Raw genomic sequence first — 22,851 nt, 5'->3', positions numbered from 1 at the left:
CCACATCTTCTTTATCCGTTCATCCGATGATGGACACTTAGGTTGTTTCCATGTCCGGGCTATTGTAAATAGAGCTGCAGTGAACATTTTGGTACATGACTCTTTTTGAATTTTGGTTTTCTCAGGGTATATGCCCACTAGTGGGATTGCTGGGTCATATGGTAGTCCTATTTGTAGTTTTTTAAGGAACCTCCATACTGTTCTCCATAGTGGCTGAACCAATTCACATTCCCACCAGCAGTGCAAGAGTGTTCCCTTTTCTCCATTCCCTCTCCAGCAAGTATTGTTTCTAGATTTTTTTTAACATCTTTTGGGGTATAATTGCTTTACAGTGGTGTGTTAGTTTCTGCTTTATAACAAAGTGAATCAGTTATACATACACATATGTTCCCATTTGTCTCCCCTCTTGCGACTCCCTCCCTCCCACCCTCCCTATCCCACCCTCCAGGCTGTCACAAAGCACCGAGCCGATATCCCTGTGCCATGCGGCTGCTTCCCACTAGCTATCTACCTTACGTTTGTTAGTGTGTATATGTCCATGCCTCTCTGTCGCCCTGTCACAGCTCACCCTTCCCCCTCCCCATATCCTCAAGTCCGTTCTCCAGTATGTCTGTGTCTTTATTCCTGTCTTACCCCTAGGTTCTTCATGACATTTTTTCCCCTTAAATTCCATATATATGTGTTAGCATACGGTATTTGTCTTTTTCTTCCTGACTTACTTCACTCTGTATGACAGACTCTCGGTCTAGCCACCTCATGACAGCTCAATTTCGTTTCTTTTTATGGCTGAGTAATATTCCGTTGTATATATGTGCCACATCTTCTTTATCCACTCATCCGATGATGGGCACTTACTTAGGTTGTTTCCATCTCCAGGCTATTGTGAATAGAGCTGCAGTGAACATTTTGGTACATGACTCTTTTTGAATTTTGGTTTTCTCAGGGTATATGCCCAGTCGTGGGATTGCTGGGTCATATGGTAGTTCTATTTGTAGTTTTTTAAGGAACCTCCATACTGTTCTCCATAGTGGCTGAACCAATTCACATTCCCACCAGCAGTGCAAGAGTGTTCCCTTTTCTCCACACCCTCTCCAGCAAGTATTGTTTCTAGATTTTTTGATGATGGCCATTCTGACTGGTGAGAGATGATATCTCATTGTAGTTTTGATTTGCATTTCTCTAATGATTAATGATGTTGAGCATTCTTTCATGTGTTTGTTGGCAGTCTGTATATCTTCTTTGGAGAAATGTCTATTTAGGTCTTCTGCCCATTTTTGGATTGGGTTGTTTGTTTTTTTGTTATTGAGCTGCATGAGCTGCTTGTAAATTTTGGAGATTAATCCTTTGTCAGTTGCTTCATTTGCAAATATTTTCTCCCATTCTGAGGGTTGTCTTTTGGTCTTGTTTATGGTTTCGTTTGCTGTGCAAAAGCTTTGAAGTTTCGTTAGGTCCCATTTGTTTATTTTTGTTTTTATTTCCATTACTCTAGGAGGTGGGTCAGAAAGGATCTTGCTGTGATTTATGTCATAGAGTGTCCTGCCTATGTTTTCCTCTAAGAGTTTGATAGTTTCTGGCCTTACATTTAGGCCTTTAATCCATTTTGAGCTTATTTTTGTGTATGGTGTTTGGGAGTGACCTAATCTCATACTTTTACATGTATCTGTCCAGTTTTTCCAGCACCACTTATTGAAGAGGCTGTCCTTTCTCCAGTGTGCATTCCTGCCACCTCTATCAAAGATAAGGTGTCCATATGTGCATGGGTTTATCTCTGGGCTTTCTATCCTGTTCCATTGATCTATCTTTCTGTTTTTGTGCCAGTACCATACTGTCTTGATTACTGTAGCTTTGTAGTATAGTCTGAAGTCAGGGAGCCTGATTCCTCCAGCTCCTTTTTTCGTTCTCAAGGTTGCTTTGGCTATTCGGGGTCTTTTGTGTTGCCATACAAATTGCGACATTTTTTGTTCTAGTTCTGTGAAAAATGCCAGTGGTAGTTTGATAGGGATTGCATTGAATCTATAGATTGCTTTGGGTAGTAGAGTCATTTTCACAATGTTGATTCTTCCAATCCAAGAACATGGTATATCTCTCCATCTATTTGTATCATCTTTAATTTCTTTCATCAGTGTCTTATAATTTCCTGCATACAGGTCTTTTGTCTCCTTAGGTAGGCTTATTCCTAGATATTTTATTCTTTTTGCTGCAATGGTAAATGGGAGTGTTTTCTTGATGTCACTTTCAGATTTTTCATCATTAGTGTATAGGAATGCCAGAGATTTCTGTGCATTAATTTTGTATCCTGCTACTTTACCAAATTCATTGCTTAGCTCTAGTAGTTTTCTGGTAGCATCTTTAGGATTCTCTACGTATCGTATCATGTCATCTGCAGACAGTGACAGCTTTACTTCTTCTCTTCCGATTTGGATTCCTTTTATTTCCTTTTCTTCTCTGACTGCTGTGGCTAAAACTTCCAAAACTATGTTGAATAAGAGTGGTGAGAGTGGGCAACCTTGTCTTGTTCCTGATCTTAGTGGAAATGCTTTCAGTTTTTCACCATTGAGGACGGTGTTGGCTGTGGGCTTGTCATATATGGCCTTTATTATGTTGAGAAAAGTTCCCTCTGTGCCTACTTTCTGCAGGGTTTTTATCATAAATGGGTGTTGAATTTTGTCAAAAGCTTTCTCTGCATCTATTGAGGTGATCATACGGTTTTTCTCCTTCAATTTGTTAATATAGTTTATCACATTGATAGATTTGCGTATATTGAAGAATCCTTGCATTCCTGGAATAAACCCCACTTGATCATGGTGTATGATCCTTTTAATGTGCTGTTGGATTCTGTTTGCTACTATTTTGTTGAGGGTTTTTGCATCTATGTTCATCAGTGATATTGGCCTGTAGTTTTCTTTCTTTGTGACATCCTTGTCTGGTTTTGGTATCAAGGTGATGGTGGCCTCGCAGAAGGAATTTGGGAGTGTTCCTCCCTCTGCTATATTTTGGAAGAGTTTGAGAAGGATAGGTGTTAGCTCTTCTCTAAATGTTTGATAGAATTCGCCTGTGAAGCCACCTTGTCCTGGGCTTTTGTTTGTTGGAAGATTTGTAATCACAGTTTCAGTTTCAGTGCTTGTGATTGGTCTGTTCATATTTTCTGTTTCTTCCTGATTCAGTCTTGGCAGGTTGTGCATTTCTAAGAATTTGTCCATTTCTTCCAGGTTGTCCATTTTATTGGCATAGAGTTGCTTGTAGTAGTCTGTCATGATCTTTTGTATTTCTGCAGTGTCAGTTGTTACTTCTCCTTTTTCATTTCTAATTCTATTGATTTGAGTCTTCTCCCTTTTTTTCTTGACGAGTCTGGCTAGTGGGTTATCTATTTTATCTTCTCAAAGAACCCGCTTTTAGTTTTATTGATCTTTGCTATCGTTTCCTTCATTTCTTTTTCATTTCTTTCTGATCTGATTTTTATGATTTCTTTCTTTCTGCTAAATTTGGTTCTTTTTTGTTCTTTCTCTAATTGCTTGAGGTGCAAGGTTAGGTTGTTTATCTGAGATGCTTCCTGTTTCTTAAGGTAGGATTGTATTGCTGTAAACTTCCCTCTTAGAACTGCTTTTTCTGCATCCCATAGATTTTGGGTCGTCGTGTCTCCATTGTCATTTGTTTGTAGGTATATTTTAATTTCCTCTTTGATTTGTTCAGTGATCACTTGGTTATTAAGAAGTAGTGTATTGTTTAGCTTCCACGTGTTTGTATTTTTTACAGATCTTTTCCTGTATTTGATATCTAGTCTCATAGCGTTGTGGTCAGAAAAGATACTTGATATAATTTCGATTTTCTTAAATTTACCAAGACTTGATTTGTGACCCAAGATATGATCTATCCTGGAGAATGTTCCATGAGCACTATAGAAAAATGTGTATTCTGTTGTTTTTGGATGTAATATCCTATAAATATCAATTAAGTCCATCTTGCTTAATGTATCATTTAAAGCTTGTGTTTCCTTATATGTTTTCTTTGTATTTAATTTTTTTTAAACATCTTTATTGGGGTATAATTGCTTTACAATGGTGTGTTATTTTCTGCTTTATACCAAAGTGAATCAGTTATACATACACATATGTTCCCGTATCTCTACCCTCTTGTGTCTCTCTCCCTCCCACCCTCCCTATCCCACCCCTCCAGGCGGTCACAAAGCACCGAGCCTATACCCATGTGCCATGCGGCTGCTTCCCACTAGCTATCTACCTTACATTTGTTAGTGTATATATGTCCATGCCTCTCTCTCGCCCTGTCACAGCTCACCCTTCCCCCTCCACATATCCTCAAGTCCGTTCTCCAGTATGTCTGTGTCTTTATTCCTGTCTTACCCCTAGGTTCTTCATGACATTTTTTTTTAATTCCATATATATGTGTTAGCATACGGTATTTGTCTCTCTCTTTCTGACGTACTTCACTCTGTATGACACACTCTAGGTCTATCCACCTCATTACAAATATCTCAATTTCGTTTCTTTTTATGGCTGAGTAATATTCCATTGTATATATGTGCCACATCTTCTTTATCCGTTCATCCGATGATGGACACTTAGGTTGTTTCCATGTCCGGGCTATTGTAAATAGAGCTGCAGTGAACATTTTGGTACATGACTCTTTTTGAATTTTGGTTTTCTCAGGGTATATGCCCACTAGTGGGATTGCTGGGTCATATGGTAGTCCTATTTGTAGTTTTTTAAGGAACCTCCATACTGTTCTCCATAGTGGCTGAACCAATTCACATTCCCACCAGCAGTGCAAGAGTGTTCCCTTTTCTCCATTCCCTCTCCAGCAAGTATTGTTTCTAGATTTTTTTTAACATCTTTTGGGGTATAATTGCTTTACAGTGGTGTGTTAGTTTCTGCTTTATAACAAAGTGAATCAGTTATACATACACATATGTTCCCATTTGTCTCCCCTCTTGCGACTCCCTCCCTCCCACCCTCCCTATCCCACCCTCCAGGCTGTCACAAAGCACCGAGCCGATATCCCTGTGCCATGCGGCTGCTTCCCACTAGCTATCTACCTTACGTTTGTTAGTGTGTATATGTCCATGCCTCTCTGTCGCCCTGTCACAGCTCACCCTTCCCCCTCCCCATATCCTCAAGTCCGTTCTCCAGTATGTCTGTGTCTTTATTCCTGTCTTACCCCTAGGTTCTTCATGACATTTTTTCCCCTTAAATTCCATATATATGTGTTAGCATACGGTATTTGTCTTTTTCTTCCTGACTTACTTCACTCTGTATGACAGACTCTCGGTCTAGCCACCTCATGACAGCTCAATTTCGTTTCTTTTTATGGCTGAGTAATATTCCGTTGTATATATGTGCCACATCTTCTTTATCCACTCATCCGATGATGGGCACTTACTTAGGTTGTTTCCATCTCCAGGCTATTGTGAATAGAGCTGCAGTGAACATTTTGGTACATGACTCTTTTTGAATTTTGGTTTTCTCAGGGTATATGCCCAGTCGTGGGATTGCTGGGTCATATGGTAGTTCTATTTGTAGTTTTTTAAGGAACCTCCATACTGTTCTCCATAGTGGCTGAACCAATTCACATTCCCACCAGCAGTGCAAGAGTGTTCCCTTTTCTCCACACCCTCTCCAGCAAGTATTGTTTCTAGATTTTTTGATGATGGCCATTCTGACTGGTGAGAGATGATATCTCATTGTAGTTTTGATTTGCATTTCTCTAATGATTAATGATGTTGAGCATTCTTTCATGTGTTTGTTGGCAGTCTGTATATCTTCTTTGGAGAAATGTCTATTTAGGTCTTCTGCCCATTTTTGGATTGGGTTGTTTGTTTTTTTGTTATTGAGCTGCATGAGCTGCTTGTAAATTTTGGAGATTAATCCTTTGTCAGTTGCTTCATTTGCAAATATTTTCTCCCATTCTGAGGGTTGTCTTTTGGTCTTGTTTATGGTTTCGTTTGCTGTGCAAAAGCTTTGAAGTTTCGTTAGGTCCCATTTGTTTATTTTTGTTTTTATTTCCATTACTCTAGGAGGTGGGTCAGAAAGGATCTTGCTGTGATTTATGTCATAGAGTGTCCTGCCTATGTTTTCCTCTAAGAGTTTGATAGTTTCTGGCCTTACATTTAGGCCTTTAATCCATTTTGAGCTTATTTTTGTGTATGGTGTTTGGGAGTGACCTAATCTCATACTTTTACATGTATCTGTCCAGTTTTTCCAGCACCACTTATTGAAGAGGCTGTCCTTTCTCCAGTGTGCATTCCTGCCACCTCTATCAAAGATAAAGTGTCCATATGTGCATGGGTTTATCTCTGGGCTTTCTATCCTGTTCCATTGATCTATCTTTCTGTTTTTGTGCCAGTACCATACTGTCTTGATTACTGTAGCTTTGTAGTATAGTCTGAAGTCAGGGAGCCTGATTCCTCCAGCTCCTTTTTTCGTTCTCAAGGTTGCTTTGGCTATTCGGGGTCTTTTGTGTTGCCATACAAATTGCGACATTTTTTGTTCTAGTTCTGTGAAAAATGCCAGTGGTAGTTTGATAGGGATTGCATTGAATCTATAGATTGCTTTGGGTAGTAGAGTCATTTTCACAATGTTGATTCTTCCAATCCAAGAACATGGTATATCTCTCCATCTATTTGTATCATCTTTAATTTCTTTCATCAGTGTCTTATAATTTCCTGCATACAGGTCTTTTGTCTCCTTAGGTAGGCTTATTCCTAGATATTTTATTCTTTTTGCTGCAATGGTAAATGGGAGTGTTTTCTTGATGTCACTTTCAGATTTTTCATCATTAGTGTATAGGAATGCCAGAGATTTCTGTGCATTAATTTTGTATCCTGCTACTTTACCAAATTCATTGCTTAGCTCTAGTAGTTTTCTGGTAGCATCTTTAGGATTCTCTACGTATCGTATCATGTCATCTGCAGACAGTGACAGCTTTACTTCTTCTCTTCCGATTTGGATTCCTTTTATTTCCTTTTCTTCTCTGACTGCTGTGGCTAAAACTTCCAAAACTATGTTGAATAAGAGTGGTGAGAGTGGGCAACCTTGTCTTGTCCCTGATCTTAGTAGAAATGCTTTCAGTTTTTCACCATTGAGGATGATGTTGGCTGTGGGTTTGTCATATATGGCCTTTATTATGTTGAGGAAAGTTCCCTCTGTGCCTCCTTTCTGCAGGGTTTTTATCACAAATGGGTGTTGAATTTTGTCAAAAGCTTTCTCTGCATCTATTGAGATGATCATATGGTTTTTCTCCTTCAATTTGTTAATATGGTTTATCACATTGATAGATTTGCGTATATTGAAGAATCCTTGCATTCCGGGAATAAACCCCACTTGATCATGGTGTATGGTCCTTTTAATGTGCTGTTAGATTCTGTTTGCTAGTATTTTGTTGACGATTTTTGCATCTATGTTCATCAGTGATATTGGCCTGTAGTTTTCTTTCTTTGTGACATCCTTGTCTGGTTTTGGTATCAAGGTGCACGGTGGCCTCGCAGAAGGAATTTGGGAGTGTTCCTCCCTCTGCTATATTTTGGAAGAGTTTGAGAAGGACAGGTGTTAGCTCTTCTCTAAATGTTTGATAGAATTCACCTGTGAAGCCACCTGGTCCTGGGCTTTTGTTTGTTGGAAGATTTGTAATCACAGTTTCAATTTCAGTGCTTGTGATTGGTCTGTTCATATTTTCTGTTTCTTCCTGATTCAGTCTTGGTAGGTTGTGCATTTCTAAGAATTTGTCCATTTCTTCCAGATTGTCCATTTTATTGGCATAGAGTTGCTTGTAGTAATCTGTCATGATCTTTTGTATTTCTGCAGTGTCAGTTGTTACTTCTCCTTTTTCATTTCTAATTCTATTGATTTGAGTCTTCTCCCTTTTTTTCTTGACGAGTCTGGCTAGTGGGTTATCTATTTTATCTTCTCAAAGAACCCGCTTTTAGTTTTATTGATCTTTGCTATCGTTTCCTTCATTTCTTTTTCATTTCTTTCTGATCTGATTTTTATGATTTCTTTCTTTCTGCTAAATTTGGTTCTTTTTTGTTCTTTCTCTAATTGCTTGAGGTGCAAGGTTAGGTTGTTTATTCGAGATGCTTCCTGTTTCTTAAGGCAGGGTTGTATTGCTATAAACTTCCCTCTTAGAACTGCTTTTGCTGCATCCCATAGATTTTGGGTCGTCGTGTCTCCATTGTCATTTGTTTGTAGGTATTTTTTAATTTCCTCTTTGATTTCTTCCGTGATCACTTGGTTATTAATAAGTAGTGTATTGTTTAGCCTCCATGTGTTTGTATTTTTTACAGATCTTTTCCTGTAATTGATATCTAGTCTCATAGCGTTGTGGTCGGAAAAGATACTTGATATAATTTCGATTTTCTTAAATTTACCAAGACTTGATTTGTGACCCAAGATATGATCGATCTGTCCTGGAGAATGTTCCGTGAGCACTATAGAAAAATGTGTATTCTGTTGTTTTTGGATGTAATGTCCTATAAATATCAATTAAGTCCATCTTGTTTAATGTATCATTTAAAGCTTGTGTTTCCTTATTTATTTTCATTTTGGATGATCTGTCCATTGGTGAAAGTGGGGTGTTAAAGTCCCCTACTATGAATGTGTTACTGTCGATTTCCCCTTTTATGGCTGTTAGTATTTGCCTTATGTATTGAGGTGCTCCTACGTTGGGTGCATAAATACTTACAATTGTTATATCTTCTTCTTGGATCGATCCCTTGATCATTATGTAGTGTCCTTCTTTGTCTCTTCTAATAGTCTTTATTTTAAAGTCTATTTTGTCTGTTATGAGAATTGCTACTCCAGCTTTCTTTTGGTTTCCATTTGCATGCAATATCTTTTTCCATCCCCTTACTTTCAGTCTGTATGTGTCTCTAGGTCTGAAGTGGGTCTCTTGTAGACAGCAAATATGTGGGTCTTGTTTTTGTATCCATTCAGCCAATCTGTGTCTTTTGGTGGGAGCGTTTAGTCCATTTACATTTAAGGTAATTATCGATATGTATGTTCCTGTTGCCATTTTCTTAACTGTTTTGGGTTCGTTATTGTAGGTCTTTTCCTTCTCTTGTGTTTCTTGCCTAGAGAGGTTCCTTTAGCAGTTGTTATAGAGCTGGTTTGGAAGTGCTGAACTCTCTCAGCTTTTTCTTGTCTGTAAAGGTTTTAATTTCTCCATCAAATCTGAATGAGATCCTTGCTGGGTAGAGTAATCTTGGTTGCAGGTTTTCCTCCTTCATCACTTTAAATATGTCCTGCCAGTCCCTTCTGGCTTGCAGAGTTTCTGCCGAAAGATCGGCTGTTAACCTTATGGGGATTCCCTGGTGTGTTATTTGTTGTTTTTCCCTTGCTGCTTTTAATGTTTTCTTTGTATTTAATTTTTTTTAACATCTTTATTGGGGTATAATTGCTTTACAATGGTGTGTTAGTTTCTGCTTTATACCAAAGTGAATCAGTTATACATACACATATGTTCTCATATCTCTTCCCTCTTGCGTCTCCCTCCCTCCCACCCTCCCTATCCCACCCCTCCAGGCGGTCACAAAGCACCGAGCCGATATCCCTGTGCCATGCGGCTGCTTCCCACTAGCCATCTACCTTACGTTTGTTAGTGTATATATGTCCATGCCTCTCTCTCTCTCGCCCTGTCACAGCTCACCCTTCCCCCTCCCCATATCCTCAAGTCCGTTCTCCAGTATGTCTGTGTCTTTATTCCTGTCTTACCCCTAGGTTCTTCATGACATTTTTTTTAAATTCCATATATATGTGTTAGCATACGGTATTTGTCTTTTTCTTTCTGACTTACTTCACTCTGTATGACAGACTCTAGGTCTGTCCACCTCATGCCAAATAGCTCAATTTCTTTTCTTTTTATGGCTGAGTAATAGTTCATTGTATATATGTGCCACATCTTCTTTATCCATTCATCCGATGATGGACACTTAGGTTGTTTCCATCTCCGGGCTATTGTAAATAGAGCTGCAGTGAACATTTTGGTACATGACTCTTTTTGAATTTTGGTTTTCTCAGGGTATATGCCCAGTAGTGGGATTGCTGGGTCATATGGTAGTTCTATTTGTAGTTTTTTAAGGAACCTCCATACTGTTCTCCATAGTGGCTGAACCAATTCACATTCCCACCAGCAGTGCAAGAGTGTTGCCTTTTCTCCACACCCTCTCCAGCAAGTATTGTTTCTAGATTTTTTTCTTCTTTTTTTTCCCATTATATATATATTTTTTATTTTTTATTTCATTTTAACATCTTTATTGGAGTATAATTGCTTTACAATGGTATGTTAGTTTCAGCTTCACAACAAAATGAATCAGTTATATATATACATATGTTCCCATATCTCTTCCCGCTTGTGTCTCCTTCCCTCCCACCCTCCGTATCCCACCCCTCCAGGCGGTCACAAAGCACCGAGCTGATCTCCCTGTGCTATGCGGCTGCTTCCCACTAGCTATCTACCTTACGTTTGTTATTGTGTATATGTCCGTGCCTCTCTCTCGCTTTGTCACCGTTTACCCTTTCCCCTCCCCATAGCCTCAAGTCCATTCTCTAGTAGTAAGTCTGTGTCTTTATTCCTGTTTCACCCCTAGGTTTTTCATGACATTTGTTTTTCTTAAATTCCATTTATATGTGTTAGCATACGGTATTAGTCTCTCTCTTTCTGACTTACTTCACTCTGTATGACAGACTCTAGGTCTATCCACCACATTACAAATAGCTCAATTTCGTTTCTTTTTATGGCTGAGTAATATTTCATTGTATATATATGCCACATCTTCTTTATCCATTCATCCGATGATGGACACTTAGGGTGTTTCCATCTCTGGGCTATTGTAAATAGAGCTGCAATGAACATTTTGGTACATGACTCTTTTTGAATTATGGTTTTCTCAGGGTATATGCCCAGTAGTGGGATTGCTGGGTCATATGGTAGTTCTATTTGTAGTTTTTTAAGGAACCTCCATCCTGTTCTCCACAGTGGCTGTATCAATATACATTCCCACCAACAGTGTAAGAGGGTTCCCTTTTCTCCACACCCTCTCCAGCATTTATTGTTTCTAGATTTTTTGATGATGGCCATTCTGACTGGTGTGAGATGATATCTCATTGTAGTTTTGATTTGCATTTCTCTAATGATTAGTGATGTTGAGCATTCTTTCATGTGTTTGTTGGCAGTCTGTATATCTTCTTTGGAGAAATGTCTATTTAGGTCTTCTGCCCATTTTTGGATTGGCTTGTTTGTTTTTCTGCTGTTGAGCTGCATGAGCTGCTTGTAAATTTTTGAGATTAATCCTTTGTCAGTTGCTTCATTTGCAAATATTTTCTCCCATTCTGAGGGTTGTCTTTTGGTCTTGTTTATGGTTTCCTTTGCTGTGCAAAAGCTTTGAAGTTTCGTTAGGTCCCATTTGTTGATTTTTGTTTTTATTTCCATTACTCTCGGAGGTGGGTCAGAAAGGATGTTGCTGTGCTTTATGTCATAGAGTGTCCTGCCTATGTTTTCCTCTAAGAGTTTGATAGTTTCTGGCCTTACATTTAGGCCTTTAATCCATTTTGAGCTTATTTTTGTGTATGGTGTTAGGGAGTGATCTAATCTCATACTTTTACATGTATCTGTCCAGTTTTCCCAGCACCCCTTATCGAAGAGGCTGTCCTTTCTCCAGTGTACATTCCTGCCACCTTATCAAAGATAAGGTGTCCATATGTGCGTGGGTTTATCTCTGGGCTTTCTATCCTGTTCCATTGATCTATCTTTCTGTTTTTGTGCCAGTACCATACTGTTGATTACTGTAGCTTTGTAGTATAGTCTGAAGTCAGGGAGCCTGATTCCTCCAGCTCCTTTTTTCGTTCTCAAGGTTGCTTTGGCTATTCGGGGTCTTTTGTGTTTCCATACAAATTGCGAAATTTTTTGTTCTAGTTCTGTGAAAAATGCCAGTGGTAGTTGGATAGGGATTGCATTGAATCTATAGATTGCTTTGCATAGCAGAGTCATTTTCACAATGTTGATTCTTCCAATCCAAGAACATGGTATATCTCTCCATCTATTTGTATCATCTTTAATTTCTTTCTTCAGTGTCTTATAATTTCCTGCATACAGGTCTTTTGTCTCCTTAGGTAGGTTTATTCCTAGATATTTTATTCTTTTTGTTGCAATGGTAAATGGGAGTGTTTTCTTGAGTTCACTTTCAGATTTTTCATCATTAGTATATAGGAATGCCAGAGATTTCTGTGCCTTAATTTTGTATCCTGCTACGTTACCAAATTCATTGCTAGGCTCTAGTAGTTTTCTGGTGGCATCTTTAGGATTTTCTATGTATAGTATCGTGTCATCTGCAAACAGTGACAGCTTTACGTCTTCTCTTCCGATTTGGATTCCTTTTATTTCCTTTTCTTCTCTGATTGCTGTGGCTAAAACTTCCAAAACTATGTTGAAAAAGAGTGGTGAGAGTGGGCAACCTTGTCTTGTTCGTGATCTTAGTGGAAATGCTTTCAGTTTTTCACCATTGAGGATGATGTTGGCTGTGGGCTTGTCATATATGGCCTTTATTATGTTGAGGAAAGTTCCCTCTGTGCCTCCTTTCTGCAGGGTTTTTATCACAAATGGGTGTTGAATTTTGTCAAAAGCTTTCTCTGCATCTATTGAGATGATCATATGGTTTTTCTCCTTCAATTTGTTAATATGGTTTATCACATTGATAGATTTGCGTATATTGAAGAATCCTTGCATTCCGGGAATAAACCCCACTTGATCATGGTGTATGGTCCTTTTAATGTGCTGTTAGATTCTGTTTGCTAGTATTTTGTTGACGATTTTTGCATCTATGTTCATCAGTGATATTGGCCTGTAGTTTTCTTTCTTTGTGACATCCTTGTCTGGTTTTGGTATCAAGGTGCACGGTGGCCTCGCAGAAGGAATTTGGGAGTGTTCCTCCCTCTGCTATATTTTGGAAGAGTTTGAGAAGGACAGGTGTTAGCTCTTCTCTAAATGTTTGATAGAATTCGCCTGTGAAGCCACCTGGTCCTGGGCTTTTGTTTGTTGGAAGATTTGTAATCACAGTTTCAATTTTAGTGCTTGTGATTGGTCTGTTCATATTTTCTGTTTCTTCCTGATTCAGTCTTGGCAGGTTGTGCATTTCTAAGAATTTGTCCATTTCTTCCAGATTGTCCATTTTATTGGCATAGAGTTGCTTGTAGTAATCTGTCATGATCTTTTGTATTTCTGCAGTGTCAATTGTTACTTCTCCTTTTTCATTTCTAATTCTATTGATTTGAGTCTTCTCGCTTTTTTTCTTGATGAGTCTGGCTAGTGGGTTATCTATTTTGTTTACCTTCTCAAAGAACCAGCTTTTAGTTTTATTGATCTTTGCTATTGTTTCCTTCATTTCTTTTTCATTTATTTCTGATCTGATTTTTATGATTTCTTTCCTTCTGCTAAATTTGGTTTTTTTTTGTTCTTTCTCTAATTGCTCGAGGTGCAAGGTTAGGTTGTTTATTCGAGATGCTTCCTGTTTTTTAAGGTAGGATTGTATTGCTATAAACTTCCCTCTTAGAACTGCTTTTGCTGCATCCCATAGATTTTGGGTCGTCGTGTCTCCATTGTCATTTGTTTGTAGGTATTTTTTAATTTCCTCTTTGATTTCTTCCGTGATCACTTGGTTATTAATAAGTAGTGTATTGTTTAGCCTCCATGTGTTTGTATTTTTTACAGATCTTTTCCTGTAATTGATATCTAGTTTCATAGCGTTACGATTGGAAAAGATACTTCATATAATTTCGATTTTCTTAAATTTACCAAGACTTGATTTGTGACCCAAGATATGATCTATCCTGGAGAATGTTCCATGAGCACTTGAGAAAAATGTGTATTCTGTTGTTTTTGGATGTAATGTCCGATAAATATCAATTAAGTCTGTTATGTTTAATGTATCATTTAAAGCTTGTGTTTCCTTTTTTGTTTTCATTTTGGATGATCTGTCCATTGGTGAAAGTGGGGTGTTAAAGTCCCCTACTATGAATGTGTTACAGTCGATTTCCCCTTTTATGGCTGTTAGTATTTGCCTTATGTATTGAGGTGCTCCTACGTTGGGTGCATAATTACTTAAAATTGTTATATCTTCTTCTTGGATCGATCCCTTGATCATTATGTAGTGTCCTTCTTTATCTCTTCTAATAGTCTTTATTTTAAAGTCTATTTTGTCTGTTATGAGAATTGCTACTCCAGCTTTCTTTTGGTTTCCATTTGCATGCAATATCTTTTTCCATTCCCTTACTTTCAGTCTGTATGTGTCTCTAGGTCTGAAGTGGGTCTCTTGTAGACAGCAAATATATGGGTCTTGTTTTTGTATCCATTCAGCCAATCTGTGTCTTTTGGTGGGAGCGTTTAGTCCATTTACATTTAAGGTAATTATCGATATGTATGTTCCTGTTGCCATTTTCTTAACTGTTTTGGGTTCGTTATTGTAGGTCTTTTCCTTCTCTTGTGTTTCTTGCCTAGAGAGGTTCCTTTAGCAGTTGTTGTAGAGCTGGTTTGGTAGTGCTGAACTCTCAGCTTTTGCTCGTCTGTAAAGGTTTTAATTTCTCCATCAAATCTGAATGAGATCCTTGCTGGGTAGAGTAATCTTGGTTGCAGGTTTTCCTCCTTCATCACTTTAAATATGTCCTGCCAGTCCCTTCTGGCTTGCAGAGTTTCTGCCGAAAGATCAGCTGTTAATCTTATGGGGATTCTCTGGTGTGTTATTTTTTTTTCCTTGCTGCTTTTAATATGTTTTCTTTGTATTTAATTTTTGACAGTTTCATTAATATGTGTCTTGGCGTATATCTCCTTTGATTTATTGTGTATGGGACTCTCTGTGGTTCCTGGACCTGATTAACTATTTCCTTTCCCATATTAGGGAAGTTTTCAACTATAATCTCTTCAAATATTTTCTCAGTCCCTTTCTTTTCTCTTCTTCTTCTGAAACCCGTATAATTCGAAGTGTTGGTGCGTTTACTGTTGTCCCAGAGGTCTCTGAGACTGTCCTCAGTTCTTTTCATTCTTTTTTGTTTATTCTGCTCTGCAGTAGTTATTTCCACTATTTTATCTTCCAGGTCACTTATCCGTTCTTCTGCCTCCATTATTCTGCTATTGATCCCGTCCAGAGTATTTTTCATTTATTTATTGTGTTCATCATTGTTTCTTTCATCTTTAGTTCTTCTAGGTCGTCGTTAAATGTTTCTTGCATTTTGTCTCTTCTATTTCCAAGAATTTGGATCATCTTTACTATCATTATTCTTATTTCTTTTTCAGGTAAACTGCCTATTTTCTCTTCATTTGTTAGGTCTGGTGGGTTTTTATCTTGCTCCTTCATCTGCTGTGTGTTTTTCTGTCTTCTCATTTTGCTTAACTTACTGTGTTTGGGGTCTTCTTTTTGCAGGCTGCAGGTTCGTAGTTTCCGTTGTTTTTGGTGTCTGTCCCCAGTGGCTAAGGTTGGTTCAGTGGGTTGTGTAGGCTTCTTGGTGGAGGGGACTAGTGCCTGTGTTCTGGTGCATGAGGCTGGATCTTGTCTTTCTGGTGGGCAGGTCCACGTCTGGCAGTGTGTTTTGGAGTGTCTGTGGACTTATGATTTTAGGCAGCCTCTCTGTTAATGGGTGGGGTTGTGTTCCTGTCTTGCTAGTTTGGCATAGCGTGTCCAGCACTGTAGCTTGCTTGTTGTTGGGTGAATCTGGGTCCTGGTGTTGAGATGGAGATCTCTGGGAGATTTTCGCCATTTGATATTATGTGGAGCTGGGAGGTCCCTTGTGGACCAGTGTCCTGAAGTTGGCTCTCCCACCTCAGAGGCACAGCACTGACTCGTGGCTGTAGCACCAAGAGCCTTTCATCCACACGGCTCAGAATAAAAGGGAGAAAAAGTAGAAAGAAAAAATTGGTAGAAGTAGAAAGAGAGAGAGAGAGAAAGAAAGACAGAAAGAAAGGAGGGAGGGAGGGAGGAAGGAAGGAGGGAAGGAAGGAAAAGAAGAAAGAATGAAGATAAAGTAAAATAAAATAAAGTAAGATAAAGTATAATAAAGTTATTAAAGTAAAAAAATAATTAAGAGAAAAAAAAATTTTAAAAAAAGGATGTATAGATCCCTAGGAGAAATGGTGGAAGCAAAGCTATACAGACAAACTCTCACACAGAAGCATACACATACACACTCACAAAAAGAGGAAAAGGGGAAAATATCATAAATCTTGCTCTCAAAGTCCACCTCCTCAATTTGTGATGATTCGTTGTCTTTTGGGAGGTCTGAGGTCTTCTGCCAGCGTTCAGTAGGTGTTCTGTAGGAGTTGTTCCACGTGTAGATGTATTTCTGGTGTATTACTTGTGGAAAAACTGCATTCCATGCTGGGCCTGGAAGTTCCAAAGCTCAGTTCTGTGAGTAAATTGCAACCAAGATTTATAAACTGCAAAAAAGGTAGTGGTTCACATGTACGTCTTTCGATAGACGGTATTTTATTACAGGATAAATCTCCGGCCCGCCGTCCACACGAGTGTCGCGGCTTTGGCCGCCGGGGCCCCTCCAGAACCGGCAGCCTCAGTGAGGCCGCCCTCCCCTTGGCCTCCGGGGAGTTCCATGTCGGCGGAGGGAAGAGACCCCGAGCTGCGGGAGTTCTAAATCATGAAGTCTTATGACCTGAGAGCCCTATGGACTGTGCACTTGCATAGTACATTTCACATGTGTAAGCACGTATACTTCTTGAGAAGGTGCACAGGGCACTCAAATTCTCAACAGGGTCAGTAACCCAAAAAGGGTTAGGACTCACCGGTCTATAGTCTCTTTAGAGACTCTTATACATAAGATGCACTGATTCAAAATGGTTCTAAAATATAAATTACTTAGGCCACTTACATGATTTATATTGAATAATTAGTTACATTTAAGTCTGTGCTTTTGTTTAAGCTGCATAGCTTGCCCTTATCTCAGACCCTTTTTTCTCAACAGATAAAATATTTTGATAAAAGAAGAGACTACTTAAAATTCAAAGAAAAATTTGAAGCAGGAGAGTTCCAGCCTCCGAAAACAGCCGCAAAGTCCTAGGCTGTTCCTGAACATTTCAGAAAGGTTGAAATAATTTTTTCTGGACATTCAAAAATGCTCTGTGTGACAACCGTAGTTTGAATGATGGCAAACACCAATGCTTGTTCCATATATACAACTCTTAACTTAAATGGTCAAGTAACAAGATTCCATTTTTCAAAAGACAGATTTGAAATAAAATGGTATGAAATATGCTTAATTGAGTAAAAAACACATATTTTAAGAAAAAAATTAAAGCTTATGAAAACATGTACCTTTTTTGTTGTTGGAGGATGGGTAGTAGGCAAATACTATTATTGATAGAGATATGGATAACCACTGAAAAAAATAAGATTTGCCATTGTCCTGGGAGTTAGCATTTTAATACAGACAGAAAAAAATGAGGAATGGAAGAAGGTTCAACTTAAAATATACGGGTAAAATAATAAAAGCTATCTACAAAAAACCCTACAGCTAATAATGATAAGACAATGAATGCTTTTTCCCTCAAATCAGTAACAAGGGAAGGATATCCTCACTTCTCCTATTCAACATGGTACTGGATTCCTAGCTACCTCAAAAGAAAAAAAGCACACAAATGGGAAGGAACAAATAAAACTGGCTGTATTCATGGACAATATGATTATCTCTGTAGAAAATCCCAAAGAATCGACAAAAAGAGCACCTAGAATTAATAAGTGAATCTTAGAAAGGTGGCAGGAAACAAGGTCAATATACAAAAGAAAATCATATTTGTGTATACCAGCAATGAACAGCTGGAATCTAAAATAAAATTTAAAATGTACCATTTACAGTAGCATTAAAAAAACTAAAAATAAAAGGAATACTTAGATATAAATCTAACAGTATGTGCAGGACCTATATCCTGAGAACTACAAAACACTTGAAATCAGAGATCAACTTAATTGGGGAGAGGTACAGTGTTCATGGATTAGAAGACTCAGTGTTGTTAATTTACTGTTAAGTTCTCCCCAGTTTGTTCTATGGGTTCAAAACAACCCCAATCAAAATCTCAAGATTTTTGGTAGATTCTACCAAGCTGATTCTAAAATTTGTATGGAAAGTCAAAGGACCTAAGATAGCCAAAACAATTCTGAAAAGAACAAAATTGGAAGATTCATATTATATGATTTTAAAGCTTATTGTAAAGCTACAGTGATTAAGATAGTATGGTATTGGCAGAAGGATAGACACATAGTTCAGTAGAACAGATCAGAGCCCAGAAATATACCCACACAGTTAGAGTCAACTGAGTTTGGACAGGGTGAAAAGGCGATTCCGTAAAGGATAATCTTTTCAGCAAATGGTGCTGGAAAAATTGGATGTCCATGCACAACAAAAAGAGCCTTGACATAAACTGCACCTTGTTAAAAAAAAAAACAAAAAAAAAAAACTCGAAATGGAGCATAGACTTAAATGTAAAATATAAAACTATATAACTTCCAGAAGAAAATATGGAGAAATTCTGCATGATTTGGGGTTTGGAAATGAATTTTTATAACGTCTTAACTTTTAAAAAAATTTGTTTTATTTATTTTATTTTTGGCTGCATTGGATCTCCTTTGTGGTGCGTGGGCTTCTCATTGCAGTGGCTTCTCTTGTTGCAGAGCACGGGCTGTAGGCACACAGACTTCAGCAGTTGTGGCTCGCGGGCTCTAGAGCACAGGCTCAGTAGTTGTGGCGCATGGGCTTAGTTGCCCCACGGCATCTGTGATCTTCCTGGACTAGGGATCGAACCCGTGTCCCCTGCATTGGCAGGTGGATTCTTAACCACTGCGCCACCAGGGAAGCCCTGGAAGTGAATTTTTAGATGATGACCTCAAAAGCACAATCCATAAGAGGAAAAAAAAAAGCTAAGTTGGACTTTATTAAAAATTTCTGCTCTGTGAAAGATACAATTAAGAGAATGAAAAGATAAAACTGGGAGAAAATACTGCAAATCACATATCTCATTAAAGAACTTGTATCCAGAATAACAAACCCCTATTTTAAAAATAGCCCAAGTTAAAAAAATAGGCAAATTACGTGAATATTTTCACAACTCTATTCATAGTGTTAGAAATAATATTATATTATGAAAAGATGCTCCATATTATTTGTAGAGTAAATTAAAACCGTGATGACCTATCACTACACACCTGTTAGAGTGCCTTAAATTAAAGAAAGTTGATAGTACCAAGTACTGATGAAGAGGCATAGCAACAGAAACCTGGCATTCACTGCTGGTGGGGAAAGGGGTCGACTCTGAAAGGGTTACACAAAGGGATTTTTAGCTGGAAGCTGTTTTCTATGGCACTGTGGTGGTGCCTCCATGTATGCACTTGTCAAAACCCACAGGACTGTACACAGTAGAGAGTAACTTTGTGTGCACATTAAAATCAAATCAACCAGGGGGACTTCCCTGGTGGTCCAGTGGTTAAGACTGCACTCCCAATGCAGGGGGCCCGGGTTCGATCCCTGGTCGGGGAACTAAGATCCCACGTACTGCAGCAAAGCCCGCATGCCACAACTACTGAGCCCACGCGCTCTAGAGCCTTTGGGCCGCAACTAGAGAAGCCTGTGCGTCTGCAGGAACGAAGAGCCCACACAGCCTAAAGAAAAAAAGAAAATATTAGTCCCATCCATCTCAAAATAAGTAAATAAATAAAAATGAAATCAACCAGGATTTTGGAGGAATTCTAGTTTGGAACGAAGAATGATAAATGAATCTAAGTATTATAAATATATGACAAACTCACTGAAAGGGATGGATAAGAAAGGGGCTGACCCACAATAACTTTGAAAAATGGAGTTCTGACTGGATTCTGTAAGACTGAAGACAAAAAGGACTACGCACATCGCTAAATTTCACAGGGATGTGGTGCAGCAATTCTGAAACTACAGTCATGAGAACCAGGTTTGTGTTAGAAAAAGCAGTTAAAAATAAGAGGTGCATGTTAGAATGAACCCTGTGGTGTTGGATTGGTGTCAGAGACAGCGGGAAGAATTCCTGTTTATGTGAACATATCTGGACGTAGTACTTGTACACACATGGGCTGGTGGACACCCAGCTCTGTCCACTGAGAGGGCCTGCAGTGACAAGTCCAGGAGCAACGAGCACACCCAGCACCCAGATCTCGATTTCTAATAGTATTCACCAATAAATGGAACCAATGATCCTTGGTGAAATGTCTGACTCTAGAACTGGTATAGAGAGAGTAAAGATGAGCCTGGAGCATTGTGTATATAAGAATGTAAGAAAGTACTTAAAAAAAAAAAAAAAAAGGGCATGCCAAAGGACACAAGAGCCAACCATCCGCCCTGCCATAAACAGATGACTGACGAAAGGACAAGACTTCCTTACAGAGGAGTTCCAAGTAATAAAGGAGCAGCATCCTGGATGCCAAAGTCAGTGCTCCTGGAACAGAAAAAGTGTTATCAGTGGGAGATGGGAAGTCTGGATATAGATCAGGATTGTAGTCTGCTTAGTGAACAGCACCATTAGCAACGTTAACTTCTTAGTTTTGATAAATGTCCATGGTTATGTAAGATCCTATTAGAGGCATCTGGGTGAAGGGCATATGGAAACGATGCACTATCTTTGCAGCTCTCCTGCAAAACAAAAATTATTTTAATAAAGCTACAGACACGCCTCCCGGGAGGAGGCACCGCCCCGCCGCGCGGAATTCTTGGTCTGGGTCTTGCTGGAGCTTGGTGGCCGCTCTGTCACTAGTCTGAGTCGGGAGTGCCTATATGGAACCCCAGAAATACGACTCAACAGTATGATTCAAAGCAGCGGAACGAGCAAGACCACGTTTGCGAGTCTTCACTGCAGCATCGTTTTCACTGGAAAAGTGGAAACAATCCAGAATGTTCCGCGGCAAGCCCCGAAATGGTAATCTTACAACTTGAGAACTCTCCCTGGAAAAGTAAGAGCCCAGAAACTGCTGAGCCTCCCAGTCTGAATTTCCTTTCCCAGATTCATCGAGTAGGTCCTTGGGGATTACAAGAGAAAATGCACGTAAAGTGCTTAGCAGAGTGCCTGGAATGCAGAAACAATGAACGACAGTGAACTTGGCATCCGCGTTGACTAGCTTGGCCCTTGCTGCAACCTGCATTCTCACTGACAAATTCCAGCAGGTTATGTCTGGAATTTGTGATGAGTGACTTCAGAAGGGCCAAGGCTTTCGGTGCCGAACCGAGGACGTTCACATCCTTTTGTCTGGAAATCAGACAAATTATTACAAATCAGACAAATTATTACAAATTTGTCTGATTTTATTACAATAAATAATAAATATTTTTATTTATAATATATAATAATATATATATTATTATATATATTTTATATATATTATATATTATATATTATATATATATTTTATATATAAAAATAAATATAAAAAATAAATATATAAAAAACAAATAAATAAAAATATATATAAAAAATAAATATAAAAAAATAAATATATATTTATTACAATAAATAATATTTTTATAATATATAATAAAAATAATAAAATGATAAAATAAATAAATAAATAAAATAATAAAATAAATAAAAAATAATAAATAAAAAATAAATATATATTTATTACAATAAATAATATTTTTATTTAATATATATTACTATATATATATTTTATATATATAAAAAATATATATGTATTATATATTATATATAATATATATACTATGTATGTATAATATATATAATATATATATAATATATATTATATATATTATATATATAATATATATATAAATATATAATAAATTATTATTACAAATCAGACAAATTATTACACTGGTCTGATTTTTGAAGCCAACTGATGTGTGAGACTGTGAGAAAGTCACCTTATCACTTTGTTCCTATTTCCATCTCTGTCCCAGGTGATGGGGGTGGATTACTGTACCTGAAGTATAGAGAAGTAGGAGGAGAAATGTTGTTCTGGGGCTTCCAAATGATATAATTGTATTCAATCCCACCACTGAATATTCTACCCTGGATTTATGTGGCATCCACTTTTACTGTCCCCTCTCCATCCTTCACCAGACTTTAAATTTTTTCCTCATGAGAATGTATTATTCTTACAGTAACAACAAAGAGCTAATGTAAAATGACCAGCAACAAATTGACTCTATTTTAATTCTGACTTGAGCCTCCAAAGTGGAATGAAGAATGTGAGTGCAAAATTTGCTTTATGATATAATGGGTGGAAAACCCCACCTAATTCTAATTATTCTCTACATTTCTTTCTCTACATGTTTGTATAGTCTTGGCTATTTTATTTAAATGCAAGTTCTTTGTATTCATTTTCTTTTTTTTTTTAATTGAAGTATAGTTCATTTACAATATTGTTAGTTGCAGGTGTACAGCATAGTGATTCAGTGTTTTTACAGATTATATTCCATTATAGGTTATTTCAAGATACTGGGTATAGTTCACTGTGCTATACAGTATATCCTTGTTGCTTATCTATTTTATATATAGTAGCTTGTATCTGTTCATCTCATACCCCTAACTTGGCCCTCCCCCCTTCCTTCTCCCCTTTGGTAACCACTAGGTTTTTTGTTTTTTTTTCCGGTACGCGGGCCTCTCACTGTTGTGGCCTCTCCCGTTGCGGAGCACAGGCTCCAGACACGCAGGCTCAGCAGCCATGGCCCACGGGCCCAGCCGCTCCGCGGCACGTGGGATCCCCCTAGACCGGGACACGAACCCGCGTCCCCCGCACCGGCAGGCGGAGTCTCAACCACTGCGCCACCAGGGAAGCCCTCTGTATCTGTGAGTCTGTTTCGGTTTTGCATATAG

General features: G+C 38.3%; 1 protein-coding gene across 6 annotated transcripts in view; it reads left to right on the top strand.

The window, feature by feature from the left end:
• The window catches only part of COA6 (cytochrome c oxidase assembly factor 6), a 43,717-nt gene that overhangs the window by 18,845 nt on the left and 2,021 nt on the right, over window positions 1–22,851 (top strand). For 2 of the 6 annotated variants that reach the window (XM_079899710.1, XM_079899714.1), the window contains one exon: window positions 16,965–21,181. In XM_079899710.1, the coding sequence (XP_079755836.1) occupies window positions 16,965–17,060 (96 nt within the window). In that variant the 3' untranslated portion in view covers window positions 17,061–21,181. Of the gene's footprint in view, window positions 1–16,964; window positions 21,182–22,136; window positions 22,224–22,673; window positions 22,825–22,851 lie in introns of those variants that run through there. The other 4 variants (XR_013824228.1, XM_079899711.1, XM_079899712.1 and 1 more) reach the window with 4 other exon arrangements.

This window comes from Stenella coeruleoalba, assembly GCF_951394435.1.
Source record: "Stenella coeruleoalba genome assembly, chromosome: 16".
NCBI lineage: Eukaryota > Metazoa > Chordata > Mammalia > Artiodactyla > Delphinidae > Stenella > Stenella coeruleoalba.
This window is presented reverse-complemented; position numbering and strand designations above follow the sequence as displayed.